The sequence below is a fragment of the Chrysemys picta genome, chromosome 17, assembly GCF_011386835.1.
Source record: "Chrysemys picta bellii isolate R12L10 chromosome 17, ASM1138683v2, whole genome shotgun sequence".
Taxonomy (NCBI): domain Eukaryota; kingdom Metazoa; phylum Chordata; order Testudines; family Emydidae; genus Chrysemys; species Chrysemys picta.
The window spans coordinates 26,680,904-26,704,992 of NC_088807.1; the positions used below are offsets into that span (position 1 = coordinate 26,680,904).

The 24,089-nt window shown below is 65.6% G+C and overlaps 2 protein-coding genes across 7 annotated transcripts; both read left to right on the forward strand.

The window, feature by feature from the left end:
* Nucleotides 1–2,229: 2,229 nt before the first annotated feature.
* Nucleotides 2,230–9,900, forward strand: LOC101935008 (dual specificity protein phosphatase 9). The gene is made up of 4 exons (XM_065571010.1): nucleotides 2,230–2,263; nucleotides 5,680–5,889; nucleotides 6,185–6,598; nucleotides 7,546–9,900. Exons 1-4 carry the CDS (start codon nucleotides 2,230–2,232, stop codon nucleotides 7,887–7,889), a joined length of 1,002 nt encoding a protein of 333 aa, XP_065427082.1. The 3' UTR covers nucleotides 7,890–9,900.
* Nucleotides 9,901–12,069: 2,169 nt separating this feature from the next.
* Nucleotides 12,070–21,986, forward strand: HAUS7 (HAUS augmin like complex subunit 7). Of its 6 annotated transcripts, XM_065571288.1 has the most exons (11): nucleotides 12,070–12,226; nucleotides 12,563–12,678; nucleotides 15,027–15,094; nucleotides 15,669–15,730; nucleotides 16,014–16,123; nucleotides 16,684–16,785; nucleotides 19,672–19,830; nucleotides 20,273–20,369; nucleotides 20,807–21,025; nucleotides 21,377–21,479; nucleotides 21,801–21,986. In XM_065571288.1, exons 1-11 carry the CDS (start codon nucleotides 12,185–12,187, stop codon nucleotides 21,869–21,871), a joined length of 1,149 nt encoding a protein of 382 aa, XP_065427360.1. In that variant the 5' UTR covers nucleotides 12,070–12,184; the 3' UTR covers nucleotides 21,872–21,986. The 6 variants fall into 6 exon arrangements, with proteins under 6 accessions (XP_065427360.1, XP_065427361.1, XP_065427366.1 ...); XM_065571289.1 differs by lacking the exon at nucleotides 16,684–16,785; XM_065571291.1 differs by lacking the exon at nucleotides 12,563–12,678 and having other exon boundaries at nucleotides 12,166–12,226.
* Nucleotides 21,987–24,089: the final 2,103 nt, after the last annotated feature.

The window sequence follows — 24,089 nt, forward strand, 5'->3', positions numbered from 1 at the left end:
ACGGGGCCGGATCTCGGTCGGGGCCTGGGGGGGCGCCCGTGGCGACGGGGCCGGATCTCAGTCAGGTCTTGATCTCGGGCCGTCGGGCAGGGCTCTTTGAGGAGGGCAGAGGGCGCGGCGTCGGGACGGGCTGCGGGAAGAAAACGGGAGCAGGTTTCTCTTGCCGGAGGCCTGGTCTGCGAGGTATCGATCGGTGTCTATTTATAACGGCCTCTCGGGGCCGCGTCATTTCCAGCTCTCTACGGCCCAACGTCCATCGGCCGAGCAGGGCACGTTATGGCAGCAGGCGTGTGTGTGGTGCTGGGCGCCGCCCAGACCCCGGCTGAGATCAGGGCCCCCCGGTGCCGGCGCCGCCCAGACCCCGGCTGAGATCAGGGCCCCCCGGTGCCGGCGCTGCCCAGACCCTGGCCGAGATCGGGGCCCCCCGGTGCCGGGCGCCGCCCAGACCCTGGCCGAGATCGGGGTCCCATGTGAGCGTTCTCAGGCCCCTATTGACCCTCCCCTCTGATTTTGCGGAGGTGCCACTTCTCATCCCAGTGCCCCTCTGGCCTGTCACTGCACGGCCCCCGCCTCCGGGTCTGCCTCAGCCCCCAGGCATCTCCTCCGCCTGCCGCGCCCTGCTGCTCCGGGGCTGCGTGGGAAGCTGATGGCACATGGACCTGCTCTGCTCTCGCTCTAAATTTAGAGCAGCAAGAGAAACAGGAAGAAACCCAGCCTCTGCCTGCAGGAACGGAGCAACGGGCAGGCTGGGGCGAGACCCATCACCCCGGTATCCCGTCTCCAAGCACGGCCCCGCTCTGGGTTAGGGCTGGGGCAAGGGGAGAGGCCCCGGGCCCCATTCCCTGCCCCCCTGACCCAGACAGTACCGCACTGAGACCGGATGGGAGATGGCGCCCCCTAGAGGGGACAGGCCCCGCCCCCGAGCGAACCAGTGCCCCCCAGCACTGCAGGAGTCATGGCCCCCCGGAGGGAGGCGGGAAGTCTGCGGCCCAGTGGCTAATGGAGACCGTCCCTGCCAGAGGAGGATGAGATCATGTGTTCGTCCTGCTCCCTCCCTAGGGGGACTCTGTGGGGCTGGGCGCCCTCCCAGCCAGTGTGGCAGGGAGGGGGCTGTGCCCACCCCACCCCCCCCAGTGCTGATGTGCCTCCCCTCCCCCTAGTCCTGAAGATTATCTCATCATATAGCCTGGAGCTGGGCGGGGGTGGTAGGGCTGGAGAGAAAGCTGTGGCTTTAATAGGGAAGTGGGTCTGGTGGGATAGGGGGCTCAGAGCCAGGACTCCTGGGTTCTCTCCCGGCTCTGGGAGGGGAGAGGGGGCTGGTGGGTTAGAAAAGGGGGGGCTCAGAGCCAGGACTCCTGGGTTCTCTCCCGGCTCTGGGAGGGGAGTGGGGTCTGGTGGGGTAGAGTGTGGAGGGGGGGCTCAGAGCCAGGACTCCTGGGTTCTCTTCCAGCTCCGGGAGGGCTGTGGGGTCAGCTGGGATAGAGCAGGGGGCCCTGTGTGCGAGGGTGTTGGGGGGCGGATGTGAGCGTGTGTCCGGGGGTGCGCTGCAGGCTGCGTGGGTTTGCCATGAGTCGCTGAGTTCCAGCGTGTCTCTGGGGACTCGTCATGGGCCCGGATGACACCATCCGCCCGCTCCGGGTGACTAACCAGCACTGAGCCGGGGCCTGGGCAGAGCAGGGGGTGCGGGGCTGGCGGCCAGGACTCCTGGGTCCCCTCAGCTGCAGAGAGGGGTCGGATTCGGTTGCCAGAACAGGGAGTGAGCATCAGGCCGTCCCGTGCCTCTGACTCAACCCCTCCTTGGGGAGGGGGACGTGGGTGCATGCCCGTGACTCAGTTTCCCCATTGATTACCTGCCCTATGGCTGGGACTAATTAACACCTGGTGATGAGGGGTCAGCCTCCCAGCAAGATCTCTTCCCCCCCCCCCCCCCGGGCTTTTCCAGGCCCCCTCCCACTCGGCTCTCCCTGGTGCCTGTGTGAGTTCTCCCGCGCGTTGCCAAGCGATGGGAGCTGTGTTGTGGGAGGGTGAGATTGTTCGACTATTCTGGGCTCCTCCGTCTCCCCGCGCCCCTGTGCTCTGAGTCACAGCCTGCGGGGTGCCGGAGTGCGAGTACTCGCCGAACCTGGGCCAGGCAGCACCCGGCGCGAAGGGGGCCTGGCCCGCAGCGGAGCGTGACAGAGCACCCAGCGGGGTCGCCGATCTGGGGAAACTGAGTCACACAGAGAGGCGATGGTATTTGGCCCACCTCCGAAGGCACTGAGAGGTAAAGGACACAGGAGTCCTGCGGCTTCCTCCCTTCCAAAATCACACTCTGTTCCTCTCCCCCGCCAGACCTCCCCCCCAGAGCCAGGGAGAGAACCCAGGAGTCCTGGCTCCCAGGCCCCCCTGCTCTAACCACCAGCCCCCACTCCCCTCCCAGAGCCAGGGGAGAACCCAGGAGTCCTGGCTCCCCGTTCCCCCCGCCCCGCCGTCATTTGACAAGCCCCGCCCACTCAGGCCCTTCCCCACCAATCCGGGCGCGCTGGGCGTGGCCCGGGCTGTACACAGCCCGCACGTGGAGCCGGGCGGGCCCTGCGCACCCTGCATGCGGGAGGAGGACGCACCCGCCCCAGCCCAGCGCCGGGAGCCTGGCGGGGCCCAGGGGCTCCGCGGACTGTGGGCGGCGGCCAGCGGCCAGGGTGAGCGCTGCGGTGCGGACCGAGGTGCGGGATCCAGACGGAGAGGGGCTCCGGAGTCGGAGGGGGGCTGGGATAATTGTGGTGAGTGAGCCCGGACTCCTGGGTTCTTTCCCCTGCTCTGGGAGGGAAGTGGGGGCTGGTGGTGAGAGCAGGGGGGGCTGGGAGCCAGGACGCCTGGGTTCTCTCCCCTGCTCTGGGAGGGAAGTGGGGGATGGTGGTGAGAGCAGGGGGGGCTGGGAGCCAGGACGCCTGGGTTCTCTCCCCTGCTCTGGGAGGGGAGAGGGGCTAGTGGTTAGAGCACGGGGGGGGGGGGGGCTGGGAGCCAGGACTCCTGGGTTCTCTCTCCAGCTCCTGGAGGGGAGGGGGTCTGGTGGTGAGAGCAGGGGGACTGGGAGCCAGGACTCCTGGTGACAGATTCAGGAATAGAGCCCAGGTGAGCAAATCCTTTTCCTGCTCCGTGCCTCAGTTTCCCCACCTGCAGTTAGTATTGCTCGGCCCCACCTCACAGGGGCGCTGCTGAGCGGGAGCCAGCGCAGGTGAGGCTGACAGAGCACGGAGGTAGAACCGTCCCACCCACACAGCCCCGGGGACCAGCTCAGCCCCTCTTCGTGGGCCTGTGTGAGCTATCCCCTTTGAGCACTAGAACCGTGGGACCCCGCATGGTGACTCTCTCCTGTCCAGCGCGTTGCAGCAGTAGCTTCCAGAGCGCTGTATCAAGGGGCTCGGCATCATCCTCACCAGTGGGGAAACCGAGGCACAGAGCGGTGCTGTGAATTGCCCACGTTCACCCCACAGGGCAGTGGCAAAGCAGGGAATACAAGCCAGGAGTCCTGAGTGCCGGGCTCTACCCACCAGGGCACGCTGCTCACATCTGTGCATGGCCTGGCATAGACAGACAACGAAGTGACAGGGAAAACTGAGGCACAGATGGGAGGCGACTTATCCAAGGTCACACAGCAGCCTGGGGGCAGAGCTGGGGCTAGAACCCAGAAGTCCGGAGCCCCAGCCCTCCCCCCAGGTTCTAAACCCCCAGGCCCCACTCCCCTCCCAGAGCTGGGAGAGAACCCAGGCGTCCTGACCCCCAACCCAGGCAGAGTCCCAGGGTGATGCTCTGGCGGAGGACGTCTGTGGTTCCTGTTGGTATCAATTATTCATACCGGTGCCGAATTAACGCTGACATCAGCGCTTGGCAGCCGGCCAGACCCTCGGCTGGGCCCTTCACCGGGCCTGGCCCATGGACGCCAGCTGAGCCGCTCCCCTCCCCCCATGCCCTCCACATCCTCTGCACAGGGAGCCAGCTACAGCCGGGAACCAGGACTGGGGAGGCAGGGGGCTGCGGGTCGGGAGTGAGGGGCGCCGGCAGGGCTGGATGGCAGGGGCTGTGGGTCGGGAGTGAGGGGCATCGGCAGGGCTGGGATGGCAGGGGCTGTGGGTTGGGAGTGAGGGGCACCAGCAGAGCTGTGGGGGGGCAGGGGGCTGCGGGTCGGGAGTGAGGGGCGCCGGCAGGGCTGGGATGGCAGGGGCTGTGGGTCGGGAGTGAGGGGCACCGGCAGAGCTGTGGGGGGGTAGGGGGCTGCGGGTCGGGAGTGAGGGGCGCCGGCAGGGCTGGGATGGCAGGGGCTGTGGGTCGGGAGTGAGGGGCATCAGCAGAGCTGTGGGGGGGCAGGGGGCTGCAGGTCGGGAGTGAGGGGCGCCGGCAGAGCTGTGGGAGGGCAGGGGCTGCGGGTTGGGAGTGAGGGGCGCCGGCAGAGCTGTGGGAGGGCAGGGGCTGCGGGTCGGGAGTGCGGGGCACCGGCAGAGCTGTGGGGGGGCAGGGGGCTGCGGGTCGGGAGTGAGGGGCGCCGGCAGAGCTGTGGGAGGGCAGGGGCTGCGGGTTGGGAGTGAGGGGCGCCGGCAGAGCTGTGGGAGGGCAGGGGCTGCGGGTTGGGAGTGAGGGGCGCCGGCAGAGCTGGGGGGGGGGCAGGGGGCTGTGGGTCAGGAGTGAGGGGCGTCGGCAGGGCTGGGATGGCAGGGGCTGCGGGTCGGGAGTGAGGGGCGTCGGCAGGGCTGGGATGGCAGGGGCTGCGGGTCGGGAGTGAGGGGCGCCGGCAGGGCTGGGATGGCAGGGGCTGCGGGTCGGGAGTGAGGGGCGCTGGCAGAGCTGTGGGGGGGCAGGGGGCTGCAGGTCAGGAGTGAGGGGCATCAGCAGAGCTGTGGGGGGGCAGGGGGCTGCAGGTCGGGAGTGAGGGGCGCCGGCAGTCACACTTCCCGCCCCATGGCCTGCGCTCCCAGGGGGATGTGTCACGGCTCTGGGGCAGGATGCTAGGGGCCAGCACGGTGCTAGGAGGGGGCTGGGATCTCCTGCTCTCCCCCCTCCCCCCGCGTCTCGCTGACTCCCATCCGCTCTCCCTGGCAGGTCTGCGTGGAGCCCCAAGTGGCGGCTGGGCCCTGTCTCCGACACCACCCAGATGCCCCCCGTGCCCTGGCTCTATCCTGGACTCAGGCCTTTCTCCGCCCACCCCGGCCTCTGCAGCCCAGCCAGGCAGCGGCTGCTGGAGAGGAAGCCGCTCTCCGGATCGGGGGACGCCTCCCCGCGAAGCCGCCAGGGGCTGGAGCCGTGACCCCGCGCTGCCCTCGCTCCGGAGGTCGAGAGGCGTCCCTGGATCTGCCTTGACCTCACCCCCTTTTGCTGCTGGGCCACCCCCAGGCGCACAGAGGACAGCAACGGGGGCGTCCGCGGTGCCTCACACCCTTCAGGCCCCGGCTGGCCCCTCCGGGGGCGGATGGGGGGCCGGTGACCTCGCCAGCCGGAGTCCACGCAGAGCCGTGGCACCGTGGGACAGGATCAGCTTGTGCCACGTTTCCAGCCCCCCACCAATGCCCCCGCCAGCCCCATGGAAGCCCTGGGGAAATCCACCCTGTGGCTCTGCGGGGAGCTGGCGTCCCCGGCCCCCCGGCTGCACATCCTGGATTGCCGCAGCCGGCAGCACTACGACTCCTGCCACGTGGCCCGGGCACTGAGCGTGGCCCTGCCAGGGCTGCTGTTGCGACGGCTGCGCAAGGGGAAGCTGTCGGTCCGGTCGCTGCTCCCGCCCGCGCCGGGCGCTGTCCTGCTGTTACGACGAGGCCACCGCCACGCTGCCGCGCCCCGGCCGGGACGACGAGGAATCGGTGCTGGCCACGCTGCTGCGCAAGTTGCGGGAGGAAGGCTGCACGGCGTATTACCTGCAAGGTCGGTGCCGCGGCTGGGCCCCGTCGCCCCTCGCTGTCCCCAGCCCACACTCACTGGACAAAGCCCCCCTGGCCCAGCACTGCTCCCTGCCGTGAGAGAGGGCCGGCCCTTGCGGTCCAGATAGCAGGCTGGGATGCAAGGCACTGGGGGAGGGTCTGTCTGTGCCTCGGTTTCCCTGGTGCGATGGGGCCTAGATCCCAGTCGGGGGAGGGGGGTATGAGCAGCGCCCGGTGTGAGGCCCCCCCCAGGCCCTGCTATAATCTCTCTACTACTAACACACCTGCTCTGCCCGCAGGGGGCTTCTCCAAGTTCCAGTCCGAGTGGCCAGATCACTGCGAAACCAGCCCGGAGGTGCCCGGCGCCAGCAGCTCCCCCGCTCCGACGGGGACCCCGGTGGTGGGTCTCGGGGGGCTGAGCTGGGTTCGGAGGGGACTCGGGACCCCTGAGCAGCGGGGGGGGTGGACTCGGAGGCAGCCAGCCCCCCGTCCTACCCGGTGCAGATCCTGCCCCACCTCTACCTGGGCAGCGCCCGAGACTCAGCCAACATGGAGACGCTGGCCCGGCTGGGCATCCGCTACATCCTCAACGTCACCCCAACCTGCCCAACCTCTTCGAGGAGCAGGGCGGCTTCCGCTACAAGCAGATCCCCATCTCGGACCACTGGAGCCAGAACCTAGCCCGCTTCTTCCAGAGGCCATCGCCTTCATCGGTGAGTGCCCGTGTCCACGGCGCCCCCCTGTGCCCCCGTGCAGCCCTGCTGGCCCCACGGCGCCCCCCTGTGCCCCCGTGCAGCCCTTCTGGCCCCACGGTGCCCCCCCGTACTCCCAGCCCCAGTGCCCCCTCTGCCCCCCATGCCTGGGAGCCCTGCCGGCCCACAGCGCCCCCACCTGTTACCCCCACCCCCAGTGCCCCTTTCTGCCCCCCCATGCCTGGGAGCCCTGCTGGCCCCACGGCGCCCCCCGTACTCCCAGCCCCAGTGCCCCCCTCTCTGCCCCATGCCTGGGAGCCCCTGCCGGCCCCACAGCGCCCCCACCTGTACCCCCACCCCAGTGCCCCCTTTCTGCCCCCATGCCTGGGAGCCCTGCCGGCCCACGGCACCCCCCACCCCTTCTCTGCGCCACAGCGCCCCCTCCTGTACCCGCACCCCAGTGCCCCCCTCTCTGCCCCCTCCCAACCCTTCCCCCATGTCCCCCTCAGCTCATTGACTTGGTTCCCTGCAATCCATCAGCCCCCTCTGCATCGCATTGCTGTGGTCTGTCCATCTGCTCCTTGTTCCCCCTGCCCCCATACCTCAGAGACCGTGGTCCATCCCGTCCATTGCCCCCATACCTCATTGACCGTGGTCTGTCCTGCCCCGTCCTGTATGTCAGAGACCATGGTCCTTCCCATCTCCAGTCCCCCGACTCCCTATGGACCAGTGACTATGGTACGTTCCATCCCCCTTCCTCCCCACCCTCTGCCTCAGTTGACCATGGTTCCCATCCCACCCATGAGCCCCCTCTCCATCTCACAGACCATGGTCCGTCCCTTCCCCCCGTCCTCCCCCAGGGACTGGAGAGCCCAGCGGAGCTAGTCCATGCAGTTCTCTGACTTCAAGGCGCTGCTAACGACCTTAGCATCCCCCTCTGCTCCATCCCCGTCTCTTCCCCTCCCCAGACGAGGCGGTGTCCCAGAACTGCGGCATCCTTGTTCACTGCCTGGCGGGTGTGAGCCGCTCGGTGACGGTGACGGTGGCCTACCTCATGCAGCGCCTCAACCTGTCACTCAACGATGCCTACGACCTGGTCAAGCGCAAGAAGGCCGACATCTCGCCCACTTCAACTTCATGGGGCAGCTGCTGGACTTTGAGAGGGAACTGGGGCTGGCTGAGGGATCGCCAGCGACCCCCGGAGCCCCTGACGGCGCGGCCAGACGCCCACGTCTCCCCAGGCTGCTTCTTCACGCCGCCGGCCTCTGAATATGAGGAAGAGGATGGCAGTTTCCAGCGTTACCCCACGTAGCCCCTGCCACCCCCCATAAGCCCCGTGCTAATCTAGGCGTCGGTGGGGTTACCAGGGGATGTGTGGCTAACCTAGGCCTTGGCAGGACGCTAGAACCTGCAGGGCTGAATCTAGACCTGCCTTTATCTGGGATCTGTGCTCTGGAGCCAGGTCTGGAACCTGCAGCTCTCGAATAGGGACCAGAAGCTGCAATTAACTTCCTTGTTTGGACTTTCGGTTCTGGAACTACAAGGAAAATAAAACCATTGAGGTCATGCTGGAGCCTAGAAACTCTTCACTCTACAGTCTTCACTCTACAGATGGGAGCTTGAATGCCATGCCAGGTCTTGAACCTGGACCTCTAGAATTCAGCTGTGCCCCAGAGCCATTGTAGAACCATCAGAACGTGAACCTGGGACCTGCACCAACTACCTTGTTTGGACATTTGGTTCTAGAGGTTCAATTAGGAGAATATTAAGCCAGTAAACGATCACGCTGGAGCATAGAATGTGCAGCTATAGAGGCAGATTAAGAAATCTTGAATGCTAATGCCATGTCTGAAATCTGGGTCTCTAGAATGGGGAGATCAGCTGCACCTAGAATCTGATTGCACCAGAACTACCATTTCAAAACCACATGCCAGATCTGGAACCTGAAGCTATGGAACCAACAATTGCCTGCCTTGTTTGAGCCAGTAGTTCTAGACCCATAACAAGAGTTAGAAACCACCAATGTGGAGTCTAGAACCTGCAGTTCTAGAAGTGGATTAAGGAATCTACAGAACCAGGTCTGGAATATGCATCTCTAAAACAAAGACAGAGGACCTATATTAACTGCCTTCTTTTGATCTAAAGCCACAATGAGAGTTATAAGACACTGAGCTACCATTCCACAATCTAGATCCTGCAGTTTTAGATCTGGGTGAAGGAATCCCCATTAGCCAGTGCCAGGTGTGGAACAGCAGTTCTGGAACCAGGATCACTTACCTGCCTTGTTTAGACCTTTGGGTTCTAAAGCTGCCAATCTACTAGGGTGGAACCTAGAACCTGCAGCCCTAGAAGCATGTTCAGGATTCTCCAGTGCCAGGTCTGGAACCTGTAGCTAGGATTGGTGATCCACCCTACCTAGAACCGTATTGCTTGAGCATTATCGTTTAAAAGCCACGTGGGCCAGGTTTGGAACCTCCCTGGCTATACAACAAAGATAGAGAATGCCCATCTTGTTTGGACCATTGGATCTAGAGCCATAAGGAGAGTAATAATCATGCAGAGTCTAGAACCTGCAGATCTCGAAGTGGGTCGAGTGATCTCCAGTGCCAGGTCTGGAACCTGGGGCTCTAGAACAAGGATCCAGAGCCCATTCGCCTGCCTTGCTGGTATCTTTTGGTTCTAAAGCCAGTTAGACTACCATGTTGGAGTCTAGAACTTGCAGCTCCAGAAGTGGAATCAGGACACTTCCCCATCAGACCTCACCCCAATGCCTGCTCTGGAATGTCACCCCGAGACTTAACGCTGACCTGAACCACGTCCAGCCACTTGCTCATGGGTTTTGAACAACTGGATTGGAACTGGGGCTAGTTGGCAACTCTAAAACCAGTTCCCAGTAGGGTTCCCGGCCTGAAAACCAGATTGTGTTGTGGTGGGTTTGGAGCAGAGACCTGGGAGACAGGAAAGAACGGTGTCCGTCCGTCCCTGCTGGAGGAGCTGTCCCGTGGGTGTCTCCGTGTGCCTCCATGTGTGTGTCCCTGGAGGAGAGGAACCCTGGCGTGTGTCTCTCTGTGTGCATGTGTCCCTGCTGGAGGGGATGTGCCGTGTGTGTGTGTGTGTCCAGGTGCCAGACGGTCACAGTGATCCTCACTTGCCGATGCTGGGTCCCGTGCAGGGTGTGTGTGTATGTTGTTTTTTCACTGTTCTAACACTTCCCCCACACACACATAGTGCAGCGGACGTGCTGTTGTCGGGGTGTCCAGGGGCTGTGAAGGGGGTGGGGGGGAGCTGGGAAACAGGGACAATAAAGCTGGACTTTAACCTCCTGCTCCTGCATTTTTTTCCAGCAGGGGATTCTTCTCCCCAATACAGGACTCCTGGGTTCTCTGCCGGGGTCGGGGAAGGGAGCGGGGGCTGGTGGGTGAGAGCAGCGGGGGCTGGGAGCCAGGACTCCTGGGTTCTGGGAGGGTAGTGGGGGCTGGTGGGTGAGAGCAGGGAGCCAGGACGCCTGGGTTCTCTCCCAGCTCTGGGAGCGGGGTGGGGCTGGTGGGTCAGAGCCTCACTTTTTCCCTAGCAGAGGCCAGGGCCGGTTTCTCGCTGTGCCTGGGCTGCGGGCGGGGACCGAGCTCCCTGCCCAGCGGGGCTGCACGGGCCTTTCCCCTGGGGGGCCCAGCTCAGTCCCTGCCCTGACGCCTGCCCCGAGGGAGGGAGGGAGCGTGTATCAGGCCTTTCCCCCTTCCCTGAGCAGCCCCTCATCGCCTGCCGTCCCGCAGCTTCCCTTCCCAGCGCCGCCCTTCCCCTCCGCAGCCAGCTGCGTCCGGAGCTGGGGGGGCAGAGCTGTGAGATTTGCCCAGGAGTTAGGGCTGGGCGCTGGGGGGCACCGGGGGGGGCTCGGCAGGGGGCGCTCTCCTCTGGCCAGCGGGAACGGGCACTCTCCTGTGGCTGGTGGGGCTGGGCGCTGGGGGGCTCAGCGGGGGGGCAGGGGGCGCTCTCCCCTGGCCATATTTCCCCTGATTTCCCATCCAGCCTGGAAGAGCCATGCCCCCCCCCCCTCGCCTCCGGCTTCCTGCCTTTGTGAGCGGAGGAAACGCCGCTTCCTCTGAGCCCATGGACCGGCCCCCCGGCCAGAGGGGGAGGGGCTAACGACAAGAGCTGCCTGGTGCAGCCCCTCCCCCTCCAATGCTGCTGCCTCTGTGCCCTGCTAATCACCACTAACCTTAACCCTGACCCTGATAACCTTAACCCTGATAACCTTAACCCGGCCCCGCCCCTTTACCTGGCCCCGCCCAAATATACCTAACCTGGCCCTGCTCCTTTACCCGACCCTGCCCAGATATACCTAACCCGGCCCCAACCCTTTACCCAGCCCCATCCTGATAACCCGGCCCTGCCCCTTTACCCAGCCCCACCCTGATATCCCTAACCCGGCCCCGCCCCCTTACCCGGCCCCACTGTGATTAGCCCGGCCCCGCCCCCTTCCCCAGCCCTGCCCTGATAACCCTGACCCGGCCCCGCCCCTTTACCCAGCCCCACCCTGATATCCCTAACCCAGCCCTGCCCCCTTACCCAGCCCCGCCCTGATAATCCTAGCCCGGCCCTGCTCCTTTACCCGACCCTGCCCAGATATACCTAACCCGGCCCCGACCCTTTACCCAGCCCCATCCTGATAACCCGGCCCCAACCCTTTACCCAGCCCCATCCTGATAACCCGGCCCTGCCCCTTTACCCAGCCCCGCCCTGATAACCCTGACCCGGCCCCGCCCCTTTACCCGGCCCACTGTGATTAGCCCGGCCCCGCCCCCTTCCCCAGCCCCGCCCTGATAACCCTGACCCGGCCCCGCCCCTTTACCCAGCCCCGCCCTGATAACCCTAACCCGGCCCTGCCCCTTTACCCAGCCCGCCCTGATAACCCTGACCCGGCCCCGCCCCTTTACCCGGCCCACTGTGATTAGCCCGCCCCGCCCCCTTCCCCAGCCCCGCCCTGATAACCCTGACCCGGCCCCGCCCCTTTACCCAGCCCCACTGTGATTAGCCCGGCCCCGCCCCCTTCCCAAGCCCCGCCCTGATATCCCTAACCCGGCCCCGCCCCCTTCCCCAGCCCCGCCCTGATAATCCTAGCCCGGCCCCGCCCCTTTACCCAGCCCCACTGTGATTAGCCCGGCCCCGCCCCCTTCCCCAGCCCCGCCCTGATAACCCTGACCCGGCCCCGCCCCTTTACCCAGCCCCGCCCTGATATCTCTAACCCTCCCCTGCCCCCTTACCCAGCCCCGCCCTGATAGCCATAATCCGGCCACGCCCCCTTACCCGGCCACGCCCCTTTACCCAGCTCCGCCCCCTTACCCGGCCCCGGCCTTATACCCCTAACCCGGCCAGGCCCCCTGACCCAGCCCCGCCCCTCGCAGCCCCACCCTGCTAACCACTGTCCCTCCTCGCCCCGCCTACTCACTCCCCTCCCTGTTCCAGCCCCGTCCCTCCCCGTATAATGGGGCGGGAAAGCAAAGGGGCGTGGCTTTCGTGAGGCCTGCAGCCAATGAGCGCTGCAGGTCAGTGTGAGTGGCAGCGGTGCTGGCCAATTGGGGCGGGGCTCGGCGCTACGCGGCTGCAGGGAAGATGGCGGCGCCCGCGGCGGCCTCGGTGTACGAGCAACTGAAGGTACCGAGCGGGACCATCACACTCGGAAGGGGGGCGCCGGGCGGGACCATTATACCCAGCGGGAGAGGGTCGGGGGGGACCATCACACCTCGCGCCTAGCGGGGTCGAGGGGGGGCGGGTGAGACCATTGTGCCGAGGAGGGTTGTCGGACAGGAACAGGGGGCAATGGAAGGACGGGACCATCGCGCCTAGCGGCGGTGGGGGGTGCTGGGCGGTAGGAGCGCACACGGGGGGCAGACGGGCGAAACCATTGTGCCGTGGTGGGAGCGGGCGGGCGAGACCAACCCACGGCGGGGGGGGGGGGGCGAGCCATCTGACGCTCTGTGTCCCCCCCAGGAGCTGCGCTGCCCCCTGCTGGACGGAGTGTTCCTGCCCGAGCCCGGGGCGGCCCTGGGGCTGCTCTGCGCCCCCTCGGCCCTGCGCCTGGAGCTGCTGGGCTGGCTCTGCGCCCGGTACCGCGGGAACCCCCCTGGGACCCCCCCGTCACCCCCCTGGGACCCCCCCGTCACCCCCCGGGAACCCCCTGAAACCCCCCTGGGACCCCCCCAGTCACCCCCGGGAACCCCCCTGGGACCCCCCCCGTCACCCCCCGGGAACCCCCCGGGAACCCCCCTGGGACCCCCCTGAAACCCCCCTGGGACCCCCCCAGTCACCCCCGGGAACCCCCCTGGGACCCCCCCGTCACCCCCTGCGCCTGGAGCTGCTGGGCTGGCTCTGCGCCCGGTACCGCGGGACCCCCCCTGGGACCCCCCCGTCACCCCCCCTGGGAACCCCCCCGGGAACCCCCCCTGGGACCCCCCCGGGAACCCCCCCTGGGAACCCCCCTGGGACCCCCCCGTCACCCCCTGCGCCTGGAGCTGCTGGGCTGGCTCTGCGCCCGGTACCGCGGGACCCCCCCTGGGACCCCCCCCGTCACCCCCCGGGAACCCCCCTGGGACCCCCCCGTCACCCCCCTGGGACCCCCCCGTCACCACCCGGGAACCCCCTGAAACCCCCCTGGGACCCCCCCCAGTCACCCCCGGGAACCCCCCTGGGACCCCCCCGTCACCCCCCGGGAACCCCCCTGGGACCCCCCCAGTCACCCCCGGGAACCCCCCTGGGACCCCCCCGTCACCCCCTGCGCCTGGAGCTGCTGGGCTGGCTCTGCGCCCGGTACCGCGGGACCCCCCCTGGGACCCCCCCGTCACCCCCCGGGAACCCCCCTGGGACCCCCCCGTCACCCCCCGGGAACCCCCCTGGGACCCCCCCCGGGACCCCCCCGTCACCCCCTGCGCCTGGAGCTGCTGGGCTGGCTCTGCGCCCGGTACCGCGGGACCCCCCCTGGGACCCCCCCGTCACCCCCCTGGGAACCCCCCCGGGAACCCCCCCTGGGACCCCCCCGGGAACCCCCCCTGGGAACCCCCCCGGGACCCCCCCGTCACCCCCTGCGCCTGGAGCTGCTGGGCTGGCTCTGCGCCCGGTACCGCGGGAACCCCCCTGGGACCCCCCCGTCACCCCCCTGGGACCCCCCGTCACCCCCCGGGAACCCCCTGAAACCCCCCTGGGACCCCCCCAGTCACCCCCGGGAACCCCCCTGGGACTCCCCCGGGAACCCCCCGGGAACCCCCCTGGGACCCCCCCAGTCACCCCCGGGAACCCCCCTGGGACCCCCCCGTCACCCCCTGCGCCTGGAGCTGCTGGGCTGGCTCTGCGCCCGGTACCGCGGGACCCCCCCTGGGGCCCCCCCGGGAACCCCCCTGGGACCCCCCCGGGACCCCCCCAGTCACCCCCCGGGAACCCCCCTGGGACCCCCCCGTCACCCCCTGCGCCTGGAGCTGCTGGGCTGGCTCTGCGCCCGGTACCGCGGGACCCCCCCTGGGGCCCCCCCGGGAACCCCCCTGGGACCCCCCGTCACCCCCTGCGCCTGGAGCTGCTGGGCTGGCTCTGCGCCCGGTACCGCGGGACCCCCCCTGGGACCCCCCGTCACCCCCTGCGCCTGGAGCTGCTGGGCTGGCTCTGCGCCCGGTACCGCGGGACCCCCCCTGGGACCCCCCCGTCACCCCCCGAGAAACCCCCTGGGACCCCCCGTCACCCCCTGGGACCCCCCCTGGAACCCCCCCGTCACCCCCGGGAACCCCCCTGGGACCCCCCCTTAGCGCCCCCCTGAGACCCCCCTGAAACCCCCCCAGTCACCCCCTGGGACCCCCCCCGAGCGCCCCCCTGAGACCTCCTGAGTCACCACCCTGGGACCCCCCTTAACGCCCCCCTGAGACCTCCCCCGTCACCCCCTGGGACCCTGTATGGCCCCCCCCAGGAACCCCTTAGTGCCCCCTCCAGTCACCCTCCCCAGGAATCCCCCCAGTCACCCCCACAGGACCTCTCCTGGGACCCCCCTGTGCCTGGAGCTGCTGGCCTGGCTCTGTGCCTGGTACCCTGGGAACCCCCCTGGGACTCCCCTTAGCGCCCCCCTTAGTGACCCCCTGTGACCTCTTAGCACCCCCCTGGGACTCCCCCAGTCACCCCCCTGAGACCCGTATGGCCCCCCAGAACCCCCATATGGCCCCGTGCCGCCCCCCTTAGTGCCCCCCCTGGGACCCCAGTATGGCCCCGTGGCGACCCCTGAGTGCCCCCCTCAGACCCTCCTGTGACCCCCGTATGGCCCTTAGTGCCCCCGGTCACCCCCCTGGGACCCCCATATGGCCCTGTGCTGTCCCCCCTTATTACCCCCTTAGGGCCCCAGGGCGAAGCAGGGGATGAATTCCCCAGAGCTGGGCACATTGGCTTGCCTCCTGCAGTGACACTTCCTCCCCCCTCCCCCCAGAGCGAACCCCCCCCTCCGAGAGCAATTCGCCACCCTCAAGGACTCGCAGACAGAGGAGAAAACTCAAGGTGTGTCCAGCTCAATGGGGCAAGTTTGGGGAGCCCCCAGAGCTGCCCACGTATGGGGGCTGCCCCTCTCCAAGCCCCCGCAGGCCCCACTCCCCTCCCAGAGCCGGGAGAGAACCCAGGCATCCTGGCTCCTAGCTCTAACCCACCAGCCCCCACTCCCCTCCCAGAGCGAGAACCCAGGCGTCCTGGCTCCCAGCCCCCCCTGCTCTAACCACCAGCCCCCACTCCCCTCCCAGAGCGAGAACCCAGGCGTCCTGGCTCCCAGCTCTAACCCACCAGCCCCCACTCCCCTCCCAGAGCGAGAACCCAGGCGTCCTGGCTCCCAGCCCCCCCCTGCTCTAACCACCAGCCCCCACTCCCCTCCCAGAGCCGGGGAGAGAACCCAGGCATCCTGGCTCCCAGCCCCCCGTGCTCTAACCCACCAGCCCCCACTCCCCCCCCAGAGCAAGAACCCAGGCGTCCTGGCTCCCAGCCCCCCCCCGCTCTGGATTTTACCACCAGGTCCCATCCCAGGGGCAGACGCGTCCCAGCGAGAGAGTTTTGTGCAGTAACTGGCTCTGTTCTCTCCTGGCAGAAATGGCCAAACTGGGCTCCGACCTGCTGCTGTGTCGATCGGACGACCTCGATCTCATTAAGGTGTTGGAGAGTCCTAGGATAGCCCGGACTCTTGGGTTCTCTCCCCGGCGCTGGGAGGGGAGTGGGGGCTGGTGGGTTAGAGCAGGGGGGGCTGGGAGTCAGGACTCCTGGGTTCTCTCCCCGGCTCTGGGAGGGGAGTAGGGGGTGGTGGGTGAGAGCGGGGAGGGGGGGGGGGGGGCTGGGAGCCCGGACTCCTGGGTTCTCTGCTGGCTCTGGGAGGGGATGAGGGTGGTGTAGCAGTGAGCTGCAGGGGGCGCTCTCACCAGCATCTCTCTCTCTGCAGGGGGAGGCCAGTGCGGAGCGGCAGCTCCGGTTCATGGAGCAGCTGCTGGATGTGATCCGGTACCTGGATGCCATCTCTGGGACGGACTCCGGGGACTCGTCCACCTCCAGGTCCAAGGGGCCTGCGTGCTGCTAGCTCTGGGGGGCGTCTGTGGGGGGCTCTCCTCTGTCAGTCAGTGCTGGGCGCTAGGGGGCGCTGTGCTGCGGGGGAGAGGGGGAGCACTAGGGGAGTGCTCCAGCCTACAAGCCCCCACTCCCCTCCTGGAGCTGGGGAGAGAACCCAGGAGTCCTGGCTCCCAGCCCCCACTGCTCTAACCACCAGCCCCCGCTCCCCTCCCAGAGCCGGGGAGAGAACCCAGGAGTCCTGGCTCCCAGCCCCCACTGCTCTAACCACCAGCCCCCACTCTCCTCCCAGAGCTGGGGAGAGAACCCCGGAGTCCTGGCTCCCAGTCATAGAATCATAGAATCTCAGGGTGGAAGGGACCTCAGGAGGTCATCTAGTCCAACCCCCTGCTCAAAGCAGGAGCAATTCCCAACTAAATCATCCCAGCCAGGGCTTTGTCAAGCCGGGCCTTAAAAACCTCTAAGGAAGGAGATTCCACCACCTCCCTAGGTAACGCATTCCAGTGCTTAACCACCCTCCTAGTGACATAGTGTTTCCTAATATCCAGCCTAGACCTCCCCCACTGCAACTTGAGACCATTGCTCCTTGTTCTGTCATCTGCCACCGCTGAGAACAGCCGAGCTCCATCCTCTTTGGAACCCCCCTTCAGGTAGTTGAAAGCAGCTATCAAATCCCCCCTCACTCTTCTCTTCTGGAGACTAAACAATCCTAGTTCCCTCAGCCTCTCCTCATAAGTCATGTGCTCCAGCCCCCTAATAATTTTTGTTGCCCTCCGCTGGACTCTTTCCAATATTTCCACATCCTTCTTGTAGTGTGGGGCCCAAAACTGGACACAGTATTCCAGATGAGGCCTCACCAATGTCGAATAAAGGGGAACGATCATGTCCCTACTTATACAGCCCAAAATGCCGTTAGCCTTCTTGGCAACAAGAGCACACTGTTGACTCATATCCAGCTTCTCGTCCACTGTGACCCCTAGGTCCTTTTCTGCAGAACTGCTACCTAGCCACTCGGTCCCTAGTCTGTAGCAGTGCATGGGATTCTTCCGTCCTAAACGCAGGACTCTGCACTTGTCCTTGTTGAACCTCATCAGGTTTCTTTTGGCCCAATCCTCCAATTTGTCTAGGTCCCTCTGTATCTGATCCCTACCCTCTAGTGTATCTACCACTCCTCCCAGTTTAGTGTCATCCGCGAACTTGCTGAGAGTGCAGTCCACACCATCCTCCAGATCATTAATAAAGATATTTAAAAAAAAACGGCCCCAGGACCAACCCTTGGGGCACTCCACTTGAAACCGGCTGCCAACTAGACATGGAGCCATTGATCACTACCCGTTGAGCCCGACGATCCAGCCAGCTTTCTATCCACCTTATAGTCCATTCATCCAGCCCATATTTCTTTAACTTGGCGGCAAGAATACTGTGGGAGACCGTATCAAAAGCTTTGCTAAAGTCAAGGAATAACACATCCACTGCTTTCCCCTCATCCACAGAGCCAGTTATCTCATCATAGAAGGCAATTAGGTTAGTCAGGCACGACTTCCCCTTGGTGAATCCATGCTGACTGTTCCTGATCACTTTCCTCTCCTCTAAGTGCTTCAGAATTGATTCCTTGAGGACCTGCTCCATGATTTTTCCAGGGACTGAGGTGAGGCTGACTGGCCTGTAGTTCCCCGGATCCTCCTTCTTCCCTTTTTTAAAGATGGGCACTACATTAGCCTTTTTCCAGTCATCTGGGACCTCCCCCGATCGCCAGGAGTTTTCAAAGATAACGGCTAATGGCTCTGCGATCACATCTGCCAACTCCTTTAGCACCCTCGGATGCAGCACATCCGGCCCCATGGACTTGTGCTCATCCAGTTTTTCTAAATAGTCCCAAACCACTTATTTCTCCACAGAGGGCTGGTCACCTCCTCCCCATGCTGTGCTGCCCAGTGCAGCAGTCCTGGGAGCTGACCTTGTGCGTGAAGACAGAGGCAAAAAAATCATTGAGTACATTAGCTTTTTCCACATCCTCGGTCACTAGGTTGCCTCCCTCATTCAGTAAGGGGCCCACACTTTCCTTGACTTTCTTCTTGTTGCTAACATACCTGAAGAAACCCTTCTTGTTACTCTTCACTTCTCTTGCTAGCTGCAACTCCAAGTGTGATTTGGCCTTCCTGATTTCACTCCTGCATGCCTGAGCAATATTTTTATACTCCTCCCTGGTCATTTGTCCAATCTTCCACTTCTTGTAAGCTTCTTTTTTGCGTTTAAGATCAGCAAGGATTTTACTGTTTAGCCAAGCTGGTTGCCTGCCATATTTACTATTCTTTCTACGCATTGGGATGGTTTGTTCCTGCAACCACAATAAGGATTCTTTAAAATACAGCCAGCTCTCCTGGACCCCTTTGCCCTTCATGTTATTCTCCCAGGGGATCCTGCCCATCTGTTCCCTGAGGGAGTCCAAGTCTGCTTTTCTGAAGTCCAGGGTCCGTATTCTGCTGCTCTCCTTTCTTCCTTGTGTCAGGATCCTGAACTCGACCATCTCATGGTCACTGCCTCCCAGGTTCCCATCCACTTTTGCTTCCCCTACTAATTCTTCCCAGTTTGTGAGCAGCAGGTCAAGAAAAGCTCTGCCCCTAGTTGGTTCCTCCAGCACTTGCACCAGGAAATTGTCCCCTACACTTTCCAAAAACTTCCTGGATTTTCTGTGCACCACTGTATTGCTCTCCCAGCAGATATCAGAGTGATTAAAGTCTCCCATGAGAGCCAGGGCCTGCGATCTAGCAACATCTGTTAGTTGCTGGAAGAACGCCTCGTCCACCTCATCCCCCTGGTCTGGTGGTCTATAGGAGACTCCGACCACAACATCACCCTTGTTGCTCCCACTTCTCAACTTTATCCAGAGACTCTCAGGTTTTTCTGCAGTTTCATACCGGAGCTCTGAGCAGTCATACTCCTCTCTTACATACAACGCAACTCCCCCACCTTTTCTGCCCTGCCTGTCCTTCCTGAACAGTTTATATCCATCCATGACAGTACTCCAGTCATGTGAGTTATCCCACCAAGTCTCTGTTATTCCAATCGCCAGGACTTCCAGTTCTCCCTGCTTGTTTCCCAGGCTTCTTGCATTTGTGTATAGGCACTTAAGATAACTCATCGATCGTCCCTCTTTCTCAGTATGAGACAGGAGTCCTCCCCTCTTACGCTCTCCTGCTTGTGCTTCCTCCCAGGATCCCATTTCCCCACTTACCTCAGGCTTTGGTCTCCTTCCCCAGGTGAATCTAGTTTAAAGCCCTCCTCACTAGGTTAGCCAGCCTGCTTGCGAAGATGCTCTTCCCTCTCTTCGTTAGGTGGAGCCCGTCTCTGCCTAGCACTCCTTCTTCTTGAAACACTATCCCATGGTCAAAGAAGCCAAAGCCTTCTCTCCGACACCACCTGCGAAGCCATTCGTTGACTAAATGTCCCCCCGCTCTACCCCACTAGCCCCCACTCCCCTCCCAGAGCCGGGAAGGGAACCCAGGAGTCCTGGCTGACCCTGCCTGTCCCTGCAGCACGGAGGAGTTGCTCCGGGGGGCCGCGAGGAGGAATGAGGAGTTCCTGCGCGAGGTCTTCTCCAGCCCCAGTCTGCCAGCCCTGCTGGCCCCCACCCTGCCCCCCTGCACTGCTGACATCAAGCCCCTGCTGCTGGAGGAGACGGCCCCGCACACAAGGTTTGTTGGGGCAGCGCCCAGGGGGCCTGGGGTCCCCTTCACAGCACAGCCCCTCCCCCCCCCCCCAGGCTGGACCCTGCCCCCATCCTGCCCCATGGAGATTTCCTCTCTGCTAACTCTGCCAGTTGCCCTCCCAGACCCGGGAAGGGAACCAAGGCGTCCTGGCTCCCAGCCCCCCACTGCTCTAACCCACGAGCCCCCACTCCCCTCCCAGAGCTGGGGAGGGAACCCAGGCATCCGGGCTCCCCGCCCCCCCTGCTCTAACCCACGAGCCCCCACTCCCCTCCCAGAGCTGGGGAGGGAACCCAGGCATCCTGGCTCCCAGGCCCCCCCCCCCCCCCCGCTCTACCCCACCAGACCCACTCGCCTCCCAGAGCCGGGGGAGAACCCAGGCATCCGGGCTCCCCGCTGCGTGCCGTGACCACACCCCGTGTCTCCGAAGGCGCCGGCTGTCGGGGAGATCCGGTGGGAGGACACTGGCTGAGCTCACCAGGACCCTGGAGGACGCCAAGGCGGCGCTGGAGCGACTGAGCACAGAGGTGGGCTCGTGGGGGGGCCGTACCTCCGGGAACAGAGTGAGATCCCTGTGCACTCTGGGTAGGGACTCAGAACCAGGACGCCTGGGTTCTCTCCTGGCTCCGGGAGGGGAGGGGGGCTGGTGGGTTGGAGTGGGGGGGGTTGGGAGCCAGGACTCCTGGGTTCTCTCCCAGCTCCGGGAGGGGGGTGGGGGCTGGTGGGTGAGAGCAGGGGGGCTGGGAGCCAGGACTCCTGGGTTCTCTCCCAACTCTGGGAGTGGAGGGGGGCTGGTGGGTTGGAGCAAGGGGGCTGGGAGCCAGGACTCCTGGGTTCTCTCCCAACTCGGGGAGTGGAGGGGGGCTGGTGGGTTGGAGCGAGGGGGCTGGGAGCCAGGACTCCTGGGTTCTCTCCTGGGCGAGGCAGCCCTGTGGGGCACCCAGCCTGATCCTGTTCTCCACAGTGCTGCTCCCTGCGGGGGGGCACGGAGCCCCTGGCCCCCGACACGGCCCTGCAGAGCCTTGCATTGGCGGCCTGCGACTCGCACCAGCTGATGGCGGCCTTTGGGCAGGTGTATGAGACGGAGCTGCGGGAACACTGCGGCCGTGGCCCCGCCCCACGGCTCAGCCCCTGTGGGCCCCTGGCCCAGCACCTGCACCAGGCGCTCACCCTCTGCACCCAGGTACAAAGGGGGTGGGGATGCTCTAGCCACGCCCCTAGGGGAGGGGCCCTTTGCCTCAGCCGTATGGGGAGGAGCGGAGCTACTGGAGAAGGGGCGTGGTCTCTATGGGTCCCCTCCATGTGGGTGTGGGGCCTTAATGACAGCCCCCCAGCAAGGTCCTACAAGCTTCTTCTTCCAAGGGGTGGGGTCTCTCAGAGACTCCAGCTCCAGGGCAGGGACCCAAGATCCCTGGTGGGGGGGACCCTGCGGGGGCAGGGCCAGGGACTGCAAAGTCCCTGGGGGGGAACGGGAGGGTCCATGTGGCGGGACCCCTGAGGGCCAGTACTCACCCCCCCCCCGGGCCTTCCCCAGGAGCTGCTGGCGCTGGCCCAGCTGAGCGACACCTCAGAGCAGGCGGTGCAGACGGCGGAGCGGAGACGCGGCGAGGAAGGCAGCAGCCCCACAGCAACACTGCGTAAGTACCCCCAGAGCAGGGAGAGAACCCAGGCGTCCGGGCTCCCAGTCCCCCCTGCTCTGACCCACCAGCCCCCACTCCCCTCCCAGAGCAGGGAGAGAACCCAGGCGTCCGGGCTCCCAGTCCCCCCTGCTCTGACCCACCAGCCCTCACTCCCCTCCCAGAGCAGGGAGAGAACCCAGGCGTCCGGGCTCCCAGTCCCCCGGCTCTGACCCACCAGCCCCCACTCCCCTCCCAGAGCAGGGAGAGAACCCAGGCGTCCGGCGGGGCTTGGGGGGCTGGGGGCAGCTGCTGAACTGACGTGAGTTGTTTCTGTTCCAGCCGTGAAGATGGAGGAGCTGCGCCGGCGCTACCAGGCCCGCTTGGCCGCTGCTGGGGGGCTGTCGGGGTAACCCCAGGACCGGGCCGGGGGAGGGGAGAAGGGTGGGGGGGCTCCAGGGCCCCCATCTCACAAGGGAGCTGCTGTCCCGTTGTTCCTGGGATAATAAAAGAGTAATTAATTATTAACTAGTGCTAATTATCTGAGATCGGTCCCCCCACACACACACACAGACGCTCCCCTCCCCCCCAACTGAGGTGGGGCCCCCTCCCCATGTGGACCCCCCCGCGGACCCACAGGGTGAGATGCCCCTGTCCCCAAAGAGCTCATGATCTGACAGACAGAGGCAGGATCATTGTTCTCCTTTCCCAACCAGGGAAACCGAGGCAGGGCCCAGGGAGGAGATGGCGGCAGCAGGGTCAGGAAGGGAACCCAGGTGTCCTGCAGCTCTGCTCCTGCCCCCCCCCCCCCGACCCCTTCATGATCCCTGCATGTCTGCATCTGACCAGCAGGGGGAGCCAGAGACCACAGCTCCCTCCTGCCCCCCCCAGGCAGGGCCCCTCAGGTCCCAGCCCCAGTGCAGACACTAGGGGGCGCTGAGCTGCAGGGAGCCTGCGTAAGCAGCCGGACTCCTGGGTTCTGCCCCGGCTCGGGGGGGGGGGGGCTGGGAGCCAGGACGCCTGGGTTCTCTCCCTAGCTGGGGGAGGGGAGGGGACTGGTGGTTGGGGGGGGCTGGAAGCCAGGACGCCTGGGTTCTCTCCCTAGCTGGGGGAGGGGCTGGGAGCCAGGACGCCTGGGTTCTCTCCCTAGCTGGGGGAGGGGCTGGGAGCCAGGACGCCTGGGTTCTCTCCCTAGCTGGGGGGGGGGAGGGGACTGGTGGTTGGAGGGGGGGGGGGCTGGGAGCCAGGACGCCTGGGTTCTCTCCCTAGCTGGGGGAGGGGCTGGGAGCCAGGACGCCTGGGTTCTCTCCCTAGCTGGGGGAGGGGCTGGGAGCCAGGACGCCTGGGTTCTATTTCTGGCATGGGGAGGGAGCAGGGCGCTGGCGGGGGCCAGAATCTGCCCTAGAAGGAAGCGGCTCCAGGCCGGGGGCCGTGTTTACAGGGAGCCACCATGACTCAGCTCTGGGCCGAATTCCTCTGCCATGGGTGGGAAAGGGAGGGGGGCTGGGCTGTGCAGGATCACGGAGCCAGAACCCCATGCTGGGAAACTGAGGCACAGGGACCCCCCCCACAGCCCTGACCCACCCGCTCCCACTCCCCTCCGAGAGAACCCAGGAGTCCTGGCTCCCACCCTTCCCCCGCTCCTGGGCTCGGCTCTCAGCAGCGAAGGGTTAGTGCCCCCGGCAGAGGGTGGGAGCCGCGTTCACCCCCCTGGGCGAGGCGGGCGAGGTTTCCTGGGAGGAACCCAAACCACACGAGGGGCCGGGGTCCGTCCCCACCCTGCTGGGTTTCTCACTTCCCCAATGAGCGGGCGGCGGCTTCACAGCTCTGCCTCCCCACAGCGGGCGAGTGTGAGAGCACGGGCCCTGGAGAGAACCCAGGAGTCCTGGGGCTCCCCACCCCCCTGCTCTAGCCACCAGCCCCCTCCCCTCCCAGAGCTGGGGGAGAAGCCAGGCGTCCGGACTCTGGCCTGTTAACGCCAGTTCCCCGCCCCAGCTGATGTTTCTCAATGATCCTTCCCCCTCCTCTGGGGCCGGGATTCCTGAGGGGCTGAGGTCATGGGGCTGGGTGGAGGGAACGTGGGGGGGGGGGGGTTGAGAGGGCCACTCCCCCCCCTTTAGCTCTCGGTGACCATGTCTGGCAGGGAGCCAGCGCTGGGACAGAGCCTCGGCCCTAGGTTGGGACCAGGGCCCCATTCTGCGAGCCAGCCGGTCCCCGCTGTGGGGGCCGAGAGGGGACAGGCCCCATTCCCCGCCCCCCTGAGCCAGCCGGTCGCCGCTGTGGGGCTGAGAGGGGACAGGCCCCATTCCCCGCCCCCCCTGAGCCAGCCGGTCCCCGCTGTGGGGATGGATCGGGGCCGGCGCCCCCTAGAGGGGACAGGCCCCAGGCCCCATTCCCTGCCCCCCTGAGCCAGCCGGTCCCCGCTGTGGGGCCGAGAGGGGACAGGCCCCATTCCCCGCCCCCCTGAGCCAGCCGGTCCCCGCTGTGGGGATGGATCGGGGCCGGCGCCCCCTAGAGGGGACAGGCCCCATTCCCCGCCCCCCTGAGCCAGCCAGTCCCCGCTGTGGGGCCGAGAGGGGACAGGCCCCATTCCCCGCCCCCCTGAGCCAGCCGGTTGCCGCTGTGGGGCTG